Source organism: Rhizomucor pusillus, assembly GCF_041956525.1.
Source record: "Rhizomucor pusillus strain CBS 183.67 unplaced genomic scaffold VTP01scaffold_8, whole genome shotgun sequence".
Lineage (NCBI taxonomy): Eukaryota > Fungi > Mucoromycota > Mucoromycetes > Mucorales > Lichtheimiaceae > Rhizomucor > Rhizomucor pusillus.
In genome coordinates this window covers 544,906-559,375 of record NW_027192150.1, presented here as the reverse complement: position 1 = coordinate 559,375, position 14,470 = coordinate 544,906, and the positions used below count along the sequence as shown (strand labels likewise).

General features: G+C 44.9%; 6 protein-coding genes across 6 annotated transcripts; 3 read left to right on the top strand and 3 right to left on the bottom strand.

Annotated features, from left to right (window-relative positions):
- Positions 1–175: 175 nt before the first annotated feature.
- On the bottom strand, positions 176–3,765 carry VTP01DRAFT_10202 (uncharacterized protein; the record flags this gene model as incomplete). The annotated part of the gene is made up of 10 exons (XM_069378539.1): positions 176–538; positions 609–943; positions 1,013–1,180; positions 1,255–1,304; positions 1,358–2,181; positions 2,238–2,510; positions 2,575–2,712; positions 2,785–2,841; positions 2,922–3,304; positions 3,531–3,765. 10 exons carry the CDS (start codon positions 3,763–3,765, stop codon positions 176–178), a joined length of 2,826 nt encoding a protein of 941 aa, XP_069239627.1.
- A 1,818-nt stretch (positions 3,766–5,583) lies between these two features.
- Positions 5,584–7,645, bottom strand: VTP01DRAFT_10201 (uncharacterized protein; the record flags this gene model as incomplete). Its single annotated transcript, XM_069378538.1, has 11 exons — positions 5,584–6,058; positions 6,116–6,138; positions 6,210–6,266; positions 6,325–6,369; positions 6,429–6,714; positions 6,775–6,815; positions 6,873–6,941; positions 7,007–7,179; positions 7,244–7,280; positions 7,338–7,428; positions 7,494–7,645. 11 exons carry the CDS (start codon positions 7,643–7,645, stop codon positions 5,584–5,586), a joined length of 1,449 nt encoding a protein of 482 aa, XP_069239626.1.
- A 518-nt stretch (positions 7,646–8,163) lies between these two features.
- VTP01DRAFT_10200 (uncharacterized protein) lies at positions 8,164–8,920 on the bottom strand (the record flags this gene model as incomplete). Its single annotated transcript, XM_069378537.1, has 5 exons — positions 8,164–8,168; positions 8,235–8,423; positions 8,485–8,548; positions 8,619–8,674; positions 8,731–8,920. The coding sequence occupies 5 exons, from the start codon at positions 8,918–8,920 to the stop codon at positions 8,164–8,166; spliced, it is 504 nt and encodes a 167-aa protein (XP_069239625.1).
- A 122-nt stretch (positions 8,921–9,042) lies between these two features.
- VTP01DRAFT_10199 (uncharacterized protein) lies at positions 9,043–10,454 on the top strand (the record flags this gene model as incomplete). Its single annotated transcript, XM_069378534.1, has 6 exons — positions 9,043–9,171; positions 9,246–9,384; positions 9,446–9,520; positions 9,584–9,679; positions 9,752–9,877; positions 9,940–10,454. 6 exons carry the CDS (start codon positions 9,043–9,045, stop codon positions 10,452–10,454), a joined length of 1,080 nt encoding a protein of 359 aa, XP_069239624.1.
- Positions 10,455–10,613: 159 nt separating this feature from the next.
- On the top strand, positions 10,614–12,462 carry VTP01DRAFT_10198 (uncharacterized protein; the record flags this gene model as incomplete). The annotated part of the gene is made up of 2 exons (XM_069378533.1): positions 10,614–12,217; positions 12,297–12,462. The coding sequence occupies 2 exons, from the start codon at positions 10,614–10,616 to the stop codon at positions 12,460–12,462; spliced, it is 1,770 nt and encodes a 589-aa protein (XP_069239623.1).
- Positions 12,463–12,838: 376 nt separating this feature from the next.
- VTP01DRAFT_10197 (uncharacterized protein) lies at positions 12,839–14,441 on the top strand (the record flags this gene model as incomplete). The annotated part of the gene is made up of 6 exons (XM_069378532.1): positions 12,839–12,905; positions 12,982–13,108; positions 13,268–13,570; positions 13,656–13,731; positions 13,835–13,850; positions 13,942–14,441. 6 exons carry the CDS (start codon positions 12,839–12,841, stop codon positions 14,439–14,441), a joined length of 1,089 nt encoding a protein of 362 aa, XP_069239622.1.
- Positions 14,442–14,470: the final 29 nt, after the last annotated feature.

Below are 14,470 nucleotides of genomic sequence, written 5' to 3'. Positions count from 1 at the left end.
CAAGATATCCCCGGAATCCTCGTATGTCAGTCGACATCGTTTTCCTGTAATGATCTGTTCCAGCGAGCCCTGTGGGAAATAAAAGCGAAAGATATGATCATGCTTTAGTAAAGGCAACTCGACTGCAAGGAGGCGCGGTCTACTTTACTACTTGCCGTATAAATATTGTGAACTTCTATAAAGTCTTTTGCAAATCCGATAATGTACGGATGATGGTACGCCACATTTTCTGGGACGCATTCCCATTCAAAGAGCAGACTCTACTACTCTGCTTTTCGCACTGACTATCCACAAAGAACTCAATTTGGTTGTAACATAACAACCAGCGGTTGCCGGTGTAGTAAATTTTCAATGCCTTCAAGCTTGTAAACCTTCCAGCTAAGGCCTTGAGCCATGGGTCGCCGTCCCAATCCGGTATGCTCTGACGACTATTAGCTGATTTCTGCAGGTCCACTAATAAAAATCGATCTCTGCATACGGCAACAATGTTTGTAAAACAAAAGCAGATATCGCTCACCGGTGCATTGACAGCAAATTCCTACAGGAAGCATATAAATATCGTCGAATACATAATGATGAAAGAGCAGTGCAAGTGACCAAGAGCTTACCTTGTATATCTGGAAGAACTTTTGGTCTCTTCTTCCACTTGTATACGTCGCACCGAACATACCGCGCTTAATGTGCGATGTACGCGTCTTACTCTGCGGATCACACATGCTTTCAATAGGCTCCAATGCAATAAGCCGTCTTGACCCGCGCACACTTGGTGTATTCCGCCTTGCATAGACGAGAAGATCTTTTTGATAATATTTACCAATCTGGAAAAACTGGACCTTATTGTCGATAAACTCTTTGAATTCACCAAACTCTGCTTCGACGACATCTGATGAAATGTTTGATGAATTTGGAAGCATTTCCAGCGGGTAAGCAAGTAAAACTTCATCTATTATACAAAAGTACATTATACAACCTGTTTGATTATGCAGGAAAACAAAGCTCTCCATTTACTTGCCTGCAAGCACTATGAGCATGTGGCATTTTTGCATGATGGCTACCTGCGTAACGTTTTCAAGTTGCAATATTCGCTGTACGTAACTTCCCGTCACGTTCTTGATGTAAACACCCGTATCTGTGCCGAAAATGACCCTCTGCTGCGTGTCTCCCATACTATTTACCGTTTCTAGTATGGTGCAGTGTAAGTTACTATCTTTTTCAACAATAAAATGCCGGCAAAAGAACAATGTTTCTATTTACCTATAGGCACGGTACAGTTGACATTATCTATCTCATCCCAGTTGTCGCTGCTGATCCGGAACGAAGTGTCATCCAAAGTCGAGAGTTGAAATACGCCAGGCACTGTTTCCGCTGTATCTTTGCATCTTCCAGTGCACCGAGGCATTTCTCAATCTCTTGAGCCGATCCGACCGTAAAAGTATGCTGGTATCGCTGCTTATCCAGATCCACGCGTCCTCTGTGGATAAACGTTACTTTTTGCTTACCGCTGCTGTGATGATAGTAGGGAAAACACATGTGTGCTGATAAAAATCCAGCAATGCTGCTGCTGCCGCTACTGCTGGATGTGCTCACGTTCACGCTGCATGATTCAGAATCTTGTTGCTGCTGAGACTGAGTGAGAACCGCTAGCATTTGCAACGGTAATTGTCTAGCCTTGATGTAAAACGACGGCGAGTGCCTGAAATGGTCGTCGTCGTCGTCGTTGTTGTTGTTTTCGTTTTCTACAAGCTCGGTCATCAACAGAACATGGTCCAGAATAAAGATATGCACTTTGCGCCGCCGTCGACCTGCTCGCTTTGCAATAGAGATCACAGACTTGTTCTCTGGCTGATGTTTGAGCTCGCCATGATAATATATTCGCCTCCTCGGATCATTGAGCTGTAAGTTGTAGGATTCGCCTGGTGCGCAAGTCAATTTTTCGCCGAGCTTCAAAGCTTCTACGCGTTGCTTGACATCCCGCGCCATCCGCTCTGCTTTTGCTTGAATGCTTTCGACCGTGATCCGGCACGTGTTTAGATATTCGTACTCTGGAGAGGATGGTTGTGTGCTCATTATCATAGAGTCCAGGCAGTCGGCGTAGCATTGCAGCTGTCGGCGCGGCTGTCGCAAGTAAAAATATATGTTATTTCCCTTGACCATGGAAGATGAGGTATTTTCTTCTTCCTGCTGTGCCCTCCGCAAATTAGGATTCTTTTTTCAAGTGTCTCCTCCAAGAGCTGTGCGAGCATCCTATTTTGTCGCTTCTCCTTCTTGATAATATACTCGGCTAAAGGGATGTTTGATAAATAATGTTTCAGCTCTGTTTCTATAGCCAGCAGATGCTCGTAGAAAATATCGCCAATATCTCTGGGTATATCGACATCGCATTCTTCGATTTTGCCGTAAAACTCCTCGCTGCAACGTTCGAGTACACTGTAACCCGCAAGGACATTTCGGATGAATAGCTGTGGGTCTGCACGGATAATATCATGTTCTCGCAAAGGTGTCACGATCTCCTGAAAACCCAATTATCGGTCAATCCAAATGGTCTGTGTGGACCCTTTTTCAATTACTACTCACTCTATGCAAAATTTTCATATGCACCAGATATTCTCGTTCGGATTCACGCAGATGCTTGATCGTCTGATGTTTGATCCCTGTATGAATTTCTTCCAGCTTTTCCTTGTCATCCTCAGACGGCTTATCGTACTTGTAAACCTGGTTGTTGCCATGTGAGCTGTGTGTCACGTTGTTGAATGTCGGCGCATTGTCGACAACTACTGTACTTACTGTCTGGCGTCTTTGAATAAACGGCTCTACGGCGTTGCCACCCTTATTTCTTTGAGGCTAAAAGTAGTTCAGCAGCGAAGAGTTAGAACAAAACCATCTTGATTTTTATCCACGCGTACGAAGGAAAGACAAAATACCACAGTTATCTCCTTCAGAACAATACTAGGTTTGTTTGGACATCGCGGAGCATAGCAGCCTATGCCTACTTGGCATCTTGGCATGTAGCAGCGCGTGAAATTCGTGAATAAACCAACAGGCAACGTCTCCTTAGTGTCATTAACGATGCGGGGGTCCAGTGTATAAAAAGCATTAGGCGAGGAAATAAAGAACGATTCCTCTCCATTTTGGACTGATGCGGCGACAGTGCTGGTTTGCTGCATATGTTTCATGACGTATCCTCCCTTCTCCGGATCGCCGCCTATCTTCACGGTTCTGAACAAAGGGTATGGTTTACAATGCAACAAGGTATTCGCGAGAGACAGGGAATGATGCTCAGAGAAGCTTGAATCCGTCAAGATATCTGCAAGTATATACTAGACGATGAACACGACAATAATGAGTGAACCCAGCTGTTCAGTGTAGAGACAGGAAACTAATTCTCTCTCTCTCCATGTATGTAAATACGCAAAGCATAGAGATCGAGAAAGGTACATAGATGAATACATGTGCACTGGAGGACACCTACCATAATTTGTGTGCTTGAGAATATCTGTAAACCGAAAACCCTTTTTACAAACTCGTCGGACAGGCCGATAGTAACGCAATATCCGTATTCTCAATGGACGTGAGGTACCGATCTTCATGGAATAAGAAAGGACTGCTGTTTCGGTTGGCGGCAAAACCGATGTGTGCGTAGGAGCTTGACGACGGCAGCAAAGGTTGTGCTGACTCTATCACGGGCGACGTGTACGTTTGGATGTAGTCTGTTTCCGCGCGTCCACCATAATATCCATTATCATCACTGTTGCTTTCTGCCGACATCGGGGAATACAGAAAATCAGTCGTAGTAGTCGCGTCGTGATAATCTTCGCTTAGCCGATTATCCATTCTATATGTATCGGACATACCCTAAAGTACATAAAGCTGGACACTAAGGAAGAGTTGATGAAAGTGGGTAAAACAATGCGTAGCATCCCGCTCTTATATTTTCCATGCACTGCGCCACAGAAGCTTCCGCTTGTTGGATCTTGTTCATCTGCTCAGTTGTACACAAGCACCTGAATACCAACAAAAAGGAAGCAACCAAGTAGACATCAGAGAAGCTCACAATAGGAATCTTCAAAGAGCGGTTCGTCTCTGTGGTGAGTATCTTATAATACACTTGACCATTTGCTAAGCACACTTCTCATTCATCGACGATACCTTATGCGATGCGCCGCTCCTTGCGATTAGCGCCAGAGCTTAGACTGGTCACGAGAGCAAGTGGTCACCAGCTCATACGTAAATGATTAAATTTGTGCAACCTTTCTCCACATTTCTTATGCTATATGATGAAAGTTCTCAAAATCGACTGTTTTCCGGGAAGAATGTTGCTTAGGAAACCTAAATGAGCTAGCAAGATATTTAGAAAATAAAAAAGGGTACATCAAAGAATGAATCATGAAAAGAAACACAATCGTGTGTGCACAGAGCTGGTGCAATCTACATATTATGTCCCTTCACACAATACCTTGCGGCACCGTAGATCAGGTAAATAAAAACATCGAGCATCAGATGGCGCAAATCCATGTGACATTTCACTGTTGGACGGATGCCTATATGGTATTAGCGCAAATCTCTGCGGCAGCTTCTGTTGTACACACTGCGAGGAGTCTGTTAAAATAGAATAAACCAGCGGTGCTGATGCTCACTCTACCAAACTGTTTAACGGGGATCAATGCAAATTCGACAGTTTGCAGCAGCGCTGCTGTGCAACAGATATGATATTATGCCTAAAATAGATGATAAATTCAATTTATAGTCTACACCTGTCTATTCCTTGCGATCTGCATTTCCGGCCGTTCGAGGTGGCGTTTTTTGACGTTTTCAAGTCAACCCATGCAGGGTTACTTGCCAATTATGGCTGACCTCGCCGCAAACAAATTGTAACCGGTGCGGGACTCAAAGTATGCGATAAAAAGAAAGCGCAAATGTATCACAGAAAATATCTGCAAATGTACAGTAATACAGGTATACTATGAAGAAAACAAACTTCTTTTATAAAAAAAGCTTAGCGCCGTCTTGTCCTGACAGGCTGTCGTTTGGGCTATAGTCTTTGAGAATTTCCTTCAGTCGCTGGTTGACGACTTCTTCGCATTTTTGTTCAAACTCCCTTCGTGTCATTAGGTGCGACAATATGCAACGTATCAAGTCGTATCATGTGACATATGCTTACTCGATCCACTTCGTTATGTTCTACTCTTTCAGCGTAGGGAATTAGGCTTGACAGTGGGCGTATAACAACGTGATATTATCGAGCCTTCAGATTATGACAATGGGATGATGCCGAAAGAAAGCTATCCTGGAGAAAAGTCGATGATATTGATAACGGAGAAGTTGCTGATGGAAGAGCATTTATCTCATGCTTTGCCTCATACACCTCGATTTAGGCGAGCGCCGGTCCGAATAAACTGGAATCTGTGCTTGCAGGAGCAAAGTGGATGCAAAACCACCGGAGAATGGGGGTTCATGAGAAATACTAACGAACTCGAGACTTCTATCACGTTCCCAAATCATAGATCCACAATACCGAAGCGAAGCAAGCAGCCAAAAGCTAGTGATGGTATATATATAAAACAAACTTCCATTTTTACAAAAAGTTTATCGACGTCTCGCCCGGGCAGGTTGTCTTCTTGGGGTGTAGTCTTTCAGGATTTGTTTTAGTCGTTGCTGTACAATTTCCTCACATTTTTGTTCGAACTCTTTTCGAGTCATGATGATTACATCGTCTGGATGAGGTGGTGCAGCAGCAGCAGCAGTTCTGCTCCGTAACTTGCGTCTCTTCTTCTGTGGTCTTGCTATGTCGGGTGTATTAGATGGCGTTGCATCATGCGCCTCCTTCAGTGGCATTTTGGACTGCCTATTGCATATCTGGCCTCGGGTTCGTTTGGCAGGAGGCAGATTTTCTTCAATCATTTCCAGCGCCTTTCGTTTCGCTTGCCTCGTGGCGTAAGGATGATGCATAGCTGGCATATCTGGTATAGGTATATCTGGTGAGAGATTTACGCGAATCTGTCGAACATTAGGCTTTGCTTGGCTTTTAATTTGTCTTGATCTCTTGGCGAAGTTTAGGGTACTGATAAGACACGCGATTAGCAAGAGCGAAAGAAATGAAAAAATGCAACTGACTTACTTGCAGGTATCTGGAAAATGGCTCTATATCAACACAAGTCAGGATTCAGTACCTGTATTCAATAACTACTTGGTTGTTTCCGCTAGATACGCACCCTTCCTGGAGCAACGTTGACAATCATCATGCCCAGTGAATTTCCATGCAGCGTAGACTAGCAACAGCTACGTTAGGACTGCAAAAAACTTTTAAACTTTGAGATGAAGAGATACCTGTAATATTCGCGTCATTTTGGAATCCCGGAATGGTATTCGTCGCTATATTCAAAGTTAGAAACGGCGGGAGCGGTGATCTTCCAGATTGGCCGGTCACTTACAGATCCATTGTTGATGGCTTCTACAACTTGTCCAAGCACGAATAAGCTCTTATTGATAGCTGCGCTTTCTGCCATTCTGTCTCTTTTGTTGCCTGTTTTGCGATTGTCTTCGGATCCCGCGAGATCAATGAGAATAATTTTGCCTTCCATGGTACGGAAATCGCTCTTTGGGTTGCAAGGTTCGATGGGGCATGTAGTTTTAACGTTCAAACTGAGGATAGCATGGGATCGGCTTGAGTGTAAGTTAAGATTGGTACTTGCTGTTGATCGATTTCGACGAGCAAGACTATGGCAACCAATTAGACACAAACTCCTTACAGTGTAAATGCGCAGTGTAGAAGCTTACTGGAATGTTTTGTAGAATTCGCCCAGAGTCTCAACAGGTTTCTGCAGCTGTGTGTAAGTTTTTCCAATTCAAAATTTAACACTTGCTGTACAATTTACCTGCGTTAGATTAGCTACAAAGACTTCCCGATAGATATCCTCCCTCACGTCCAGACCGGCGTTGCTTTGCTGAAGTGGATGGTATTTAGGTAAGGGTTTTCAAAAGCATGATTTTCCAGGCAAGACAATGCTACCTTATCTCTTGGCACCAACAAATCGTAAACGGATTCTTTCAGTATCTCCATATAGGACATTTCTATCTCCACTTGGGATATTTGCGAAGCTTGTTTGGTTTCGAATAGGTATTCTGCCACACGCGGGATGATTCCAGGTTCCTGAGCAGTGCCCTCCATAGTGTACGTTTTGCCTGCAAGAAAGAATATATTAGAGAAAGTCTACTTGTCGCTGCTGCTGCTTTTATTTATGCGAACCTGAACCGGTGACGCCATACGCGAATATAGTAGCATCCTAGAGAGAAATATATCAGCATACTTGAAAGCTACGTCTAATGGACAAGTGCCTTACATAGCCCTCAAATACTCTGTCCACCAGAGGCCGTACATCATTTTCAAAGATCTCGACCTGCGTAGAGTTCATGGGATAGCATGAATTGAAGCTTCAAGCAGAAAATCAAGTTGTCAGAACACGAAGTCAGGCTCCTGCAGTGTGATCAAACTGTACCTGTAGCTTAGATGCATGTCCGGATTTCGTTGGTTTTCAAGGTCTATGCGATTGTTGTTTACAGTAACTGAATTGTCTGGTGTTTCGCATTGCAAGAATGGTCGAACGCGGCAGACGACTTTGATCTTTTCTTCGGAGCCGGAGCGCTTCATTTTTGCTGCTCGCGTGAGTGGTATAAAGCTGGAAGAAGTCGGCGCGGAGCGGCGCTCTTATAAAAATCGCGATTTACGAGCTCTGCAGGAAAAATCAGTACTTTCGAAACATGCCTATTCTCTGTCCTTCTTTTGCAATGAGTAATCGATATTATGCAGATGCACACGCATATGGTCTTGCATTGCATCTTAAGCTTATGCAACAGGCACATTAATTCCATATTTTAAAGCGACTTTCAAAGCAAGTCAGCAGCTCTGTAAAATCTGAAGACTACTGTATACAAATACTGGTACAGTGATATTGTCCATCATCGCAAAAAATATAAGAATTAAGTATCCATAGGCGTACCGATGATCCTTAAAAATGTATTTATAAGGAGCGCACTTTGTATATCAATGGAGAACATGATCTTCCAAAACAGATGGTTGTAGGAATCAAAAATGACGGATGGTTCAGGAGAGAATAATGACGGCAAGCATACAGATCGTTTATGTGATGATTACTTCAAGTAATGACTTTATCCTGTCGTTGATTCGGGCATGAATATTCACATCGACTTTCTGCTTCGAAATACACCAATTCATCTACCTTCAAAGGGATCAACTCTGGGTCGCTTTGATTTATATCCTCTTTCTCCATCCTCCCTTCGTTTCTTGGACGTTTGTGCATTACTTTCCCTTTGCTTGGAACTTTGCTGTTTGGTATCTGCTTGATCTTCACTTGCCAAAGCTGCCTTGATAAATCTGTCTGCTGCATCCTTGTTCAGCTGCATATTTGCTGTGGGAACAGTTGTCAATATGCGTATATCCATGGACTGTCTACTATTTGCCGTGCATACCTTTGGGTTCCTGCAGTTTTCCTTCCGCTTTCTTTATCTTGTCAATGTACTTTTTCACTCGTTCCTAAAAGTGCAGATATACAAAAGAATGTAAGATATAGCCGGATATGTAGGTCGTTTGATTGATCTCTCACCAATTCTTTGAAAACAGCATGGTTCTGCGGCTCCTTTCCTTGAGTTCTCAAATATACTATAACAACGATAGTTAACACACAACGATCAAGGAATTTCGGATCTACCCGTTACCGTAGAATAAGCTGTCGATCGTGAATGTCAAGAGTACGTGGAATTGAGCTCTCTCGCTAAGTGACATTTTGCCGTATACTTCGGATATAGGTCGATTTAAGATGGGTTCCAAATGTTTCTCGACAAGATCGAGACGAGCTTTCAGCGCCTTTACAGCTTTCTTTGGTACTTCCTGGGCTGCCGTGTCCATATTTTTTAAATTGCAGTGCTGTAAAGGGAAAGAGAAGAAATTGGGCTAAAGCAGCAGCAGCAGCAGAGGCAGCGCCACAAGCTCCTCGTCCACTTTTCCCCTCCGCGCGATCTTGACTTAACATGAGCCAGTCAGCTTACATTCCCAGCGAACCAGATCTTTCCTCCTACGCGACGCTCGGCTACCTCGATGCAGACGCTCATGTGCAGTATTGGACAGACGCTATCGCGAAACATTGCTTTAACCAGCGGGTAACAAGTCGCGTTCAACACTTCGATGATCGATCGTGCGTGATAAACTCAATAATTTCCCTCTTTTGTAAAAGCTGACGGTGTTTCTGCCATTCATTACTCAAGACATCGCATGGAAACACTTGTATTCAAGTGCCGGGCACTACTACAATGTTAAACTTTCATTATCATGGCTGTTACAGCCTAGTTTCCTTGCAAATTACATTCAATCAGGTACGCTATACCGTATATATCAGACGATGACAACAACGCTCACTCTAGTGATGTACACAAGAGTCCCATTGTATATTATTACATAGCAACAAAAGCAAGCTTGATACCGACAACGTTGTAGTTATGGATCACCATGGTAACCAATGGCAGTACCAGGCATGCAAGACCTCTTTCCGCTAACTTATTTTTTCTTTTTCAGGAAAACTCACATTTAGTCTTTTAAAATCTACTTATCAATCTTTTGGTATCGTGGGATTATCGCAGTCGAAAGCTGATAAACAAAGGCAAAAGCATGGTATGGTGAAATGAACATTTATACATCCTTTATTCTTGGCTGATCTAAAGTCATTATATCATTTCTGTATAGTTGTACAGATCGATGTGCGAGATCCCAAGTTTGTGCCAGGTGGCAAGTTGTACGAACGACTGAAATGGTGCTTAGAAGCGAATTTCAAGGAGCCTATGGAGATGGTTGCTACGTGCTACGACAAAGGTTGGTACGATGTGATAAATTTTTTGACCTGATCTAAACGCTGATTCGTTGCGAAAAAAAAGAGACAGGAAGATGTATCGATATACAATGGCCGGAGGGAGTGAAAGCGACGAAAAACGAGATGACTGCTCAGTTTGACCATCTGCAAAGCGCCGATATACCGACCTTTGCTCATCTTCGTCGATCGTTGTCAGATAAGCCTGATGCGGAGTGGCGCGAGCAAGTAATACAAGCGACAGAGTGGATAGGATTGGCACATATCAAAGCAAACAGACTAGCTTCCAACGATCGACCGCAATCCTTTGTTACCCTTTATTCTTCACCGAAACCTGTGCTTACGGAGCAGACCGGAACCCTTATAACATGGCAGGGTCTCATACCGATGCCTTTCATTCGACACATTGCTATCTCTTTGAGGAAAGTAATTTTAGTAACTACTATGGAAGGATCTGTTATTAATCGCCTAACAGAAAGTTGTTTGAACAACAAGCCGCAAAGCGTTGGTCATCAGTCACAGTACATGGTTTTCGAGATTCACCGTACACCTGGGACAATCTTCAGCATTACCCTTTTGTGAATGGGGAAAACGATTACACGGTGATCTTTTTGCAATCGGAGGAGGATAACGAATCTGATCAAGATATGCATGTAGTAACGTACCAAATGTTTGGCATGCATCACTATGAATGAAATAAATGCAATTGAGATGTCGGAGTTTCTTCTTCCTTCGGAAATCATGCCGGTTTTCCGGCATTCCTGTCGTGCGGCGGGAACACTTTTGTCTATGCAGATGTCGACGCAAGATTCTACACCTAATGTCCAGGAAAACGACCCGCAATTAACAGCTACCGACATTGCAAAGCTTTACAGTAACCTTGAGAATGTAATAAATCGTGTACCAACTACAGAAAGTCCCTCGTCTCCTGGGAAACTGTCGCCCTACTCGACACCTCTTGGCGTCTCGTCACCTCGTGTTGTGTCACCGAGCGCTAGTGCTACTTCTCCATTGTCAGAAGGAAAATCGTCACCGCCACTGCCGCCGCTTCCTGCTGCTGGAGGAAAAGCTACTGACTGTCCATGCCAGCATATTTTCGCTTCTTCTGCTGAGCATCAGCTGTCAAGTAAATGCGCACTATGCCGCCGGACGCTCACTCCGGTCGACTCTATCTCTAGGGACTGTGACGCCCAAAAACGGGAACGATCAAAGCTTCAAAGAGAGCTGGAGAAGGAGAGGGAGAGGCTGACCAAATGCCAAAAGATGGTGATAGAACTGAGGGCGCAGAAAGACGTTCTAGAAAAGCGGTTGGAAGAAACATCGTCGCAAGTGCAGTCGCTGCAAAAGGACTTGGCAGTACTCAACGACAAGTATGTCGACGAGATCGAGCGGGTATCCGAGATTCAGCACGCCAAAGAAATGGTAGAGAACGAGTTGGAGGATTTATCGCGGCGGCTCTTTGAGGAAGCGAACGGCATGGTCGCAGAGGAGAAGCGGGAGCGATCAAATCTACAAGTTGCATATCAGCACTTGGAGAATCGATTGGAGGAAACACGAGAGCGACTAGCTGCAGAAGAGATGCAGTTGAAAGAGCTGCGGCAGAAGATGCAGCAACTGGAAAGCCAAGGAAGTGAGCGGCATTCATCCGTGGGGAGCAGTAGCCCTGCAGTGGGCCCCATTGTTGACAGCAGCGGTCTAAAAGAAGACCCAGATCGCGTTGCTGCGAGGGACCTGGTAGAATTATTTGCCAGCAATCTTAGAATCTCGATGCGAACGAATGAAACGCCCGTCGGTATCGACAGCTTACAGCTAGACGAGTTCCGGGATTTTGTCAGCATGGGACGGTCGTTGCCACTCAAGAAACTACACACTGCATCGTTTATGAAGCATTGCCAGCTGGAAGATGTGGAACCGTGTCTCCGTTTCGGACCCAACTCGCGATTATCAGCGCGTAAACTCATGGAAGCGATAGCGATGAATTCCTGTTACATCGAAGATGCGCCACCTGGATTCGCGGAAGAGCAGTTTAGGAAAAGGTCCGCGGAAGATGCCCCTTTGCAGATATCGGCGCTCAAGTTCTCGGTGTGGGACAGATTTGGGTCTGCAGACAATTTTATTGGGTGCCAGGCTTGCGGCCGAAGGGAGCCACCGCTGCCGTATCGTTTCCGGATATCGTATTTTGACGATTGGGCGTGCATAGACCGATTCTGCAGGGATAGACTCGTGGCGGTGTGCGAGTTTTACGTGTTTGTGCGCAATGTAAGACAAGGCTACTATAGCAACAGACCGATTGCGGAACTGTACCGCGAGGCGATGCGTCTCCGACTGCAGATGTTTTATACAAGGTAAGTCTCGAGAAAAAACGGAACAGCAAAGAAAAAACGCGTGTGTAAATAGAGAAATTAAGCTTGTTACACACGATAGAATCGGGGTGCTGCCTATGATTACTCAGAATCTGGGTGTCAAAGGCGATGCTATCGGCGCTGCCTCCCAACCCAACATGCAGATCCCTTCGACAACGACAGCAACGACACCGTCTGCGCAGCAAGTGATCCCAAACGAGAAACCGCGAGAGAGCGAACCCCGATAAGTGCATTTTAGAAAGCAGTGTGGCGAAAATATGCAGACAGATTCCTTGTCCGGAAAAATGTGTTCGATATGAAAATATATACACAGTACCTTTAGTTTATGGCTGAACATAGCCAGCGCCTAGCCGTTTTCCTTTTCAAGTTTTCAATGATGCAATGACTAGCTTTTTTCTTGACCAGAAAGTCGGTTCGAAATTCCTTTTTGTGTTTTCTTTTCTTTCTGCTTTTTGGAGCCTTTCCCGAGAAAGGTTCGTTCGCAATATTCCCCGCTCCCTCGTCCTTCCTACTTGTCATCCCACCCAGATCAGCGTGATTCACTGAAAGTAATCGAAATCCGAGCGATCACTTGCGTTTTGCCCCCGCCGCCCGCTCCGCACAATGTACGGCCCACCGCCACCCTTGGGTCTCGTGCGGCCTAGCAGAAACGAGACGCGCTATCGCCTAAGTATGTATTACTATGGAGAACCGACGGCTGCTCCCACGAGGAATAAACAGTTTGAAATTGACGGTCTTGTGGTCAGAGGTTGTACAGAATCCTGTCCATGCCCGCTGCTGTGGATTTGGAGAAAAGGATAGACGTCTAGTAGATCCTCCAGCAATCCTACAACTTTTTGAGGAAACAGACGACGGCCGAGTAGAACGCGTAACGTGAGTAGACAGCAAAACCAGCGAGCGACAAGGGAGCATTTGTCGTGAGTGTTCCTGGCTTCAGTCGCTTGCCGATTTTTTCTTATTTTGTATGGATATCATTTTACTCTCAACTTACTCAAATTCGTTCGCTGCTTCCTTGTACCTGTTTTATTACAGCAACGTAGATTCCACATTGTTCGTCGTGCACTGCGACTTGTACTGTGAAAACAAAAAGGAATCAAGGAGTCTAGTGTGTTTGCCATCAACGGTACCTCCAGAACCCTCTGGGATGGAGCAAGGGATTTTCTCGATCAAAGAGCCGAAATACGTGCGTAACTTGACGGGAACATTGACGGCGAATGCGAACCATCTTTTGGACGATAAGAAGCTGCCAGGGATATTCTTCATCTTCCACGATCTTTCCGTACGCACCGACGGCTGGTTTACTTTGAAATTTATGTTTATGGACTTAGACGCAGGGTAAACGAGGAGCACAAAAAAATTGGTCGAGATTGTTCTTTGCTGTATTCCAGAATAGGCTTTTTCACTGTTTGTGTCACGCTAGGGAGCCATTCACCATGAGTACAGGAGTCAAGGCAGAGACCTTTTCGGAACCTTTTCGGGTGTACACAGCCAAGAAGGTTAGACTCAGATAAACTTGCCAACCTCCTCCCACCCACTGCAGCAGCCACTGCGTGGACAAACTGTTTAGCGTCAATCCATACTAATTCGCTGCTTGTGTAGTTCCCAGGAATGACAGGTTAGCTGTAGATTCTTTCCGGATATATTGTAGGTTATCCAAGCAGACGTAGAACTCACGCTTTATATATATCTTGTCACCGTGTATCCAGAATCCACACCGTTGTCTAAAGCATTTGCCAAGCAAGGGATCAAAATTGTCGTTCGGAGGGAACCCTCATTTTCTCGCGCTAGCGACAAGTATTACAAAATGCTCCTACCAGGCCACACTTTTACAAAACCGAGTCCTTCATCATCGTCAGCGTCTGCAGCAGCCTCCAATATTTCTTCCGCCACTGGCCCTTCATCTTTCTCCGCCCACCCACCACCATCATCGTCCCCAGCTACGGCAGTAGCAGAAACTGAAACGTTACCCGCACAGAACTCCTCTTCCTCGAATAACTTTAGCATCCAATCCCTGATGGTTACCAACGACGTGGATCCCGCCATATCCACTTTGGTGTCTTCAGCAGCAACGTATTCCTCCACCGCCACAACCAACTCCGGACAATCTCCCTTGCCGTACACGCGAATAGCTATTGCAGATGTGTTATCCGCTGCACCTGATGACAATGATGACGGGAACGCACCAGCACCGTCGTCATTTTCATGACATTATCCTATGTTTATCGTCTTGTCTGT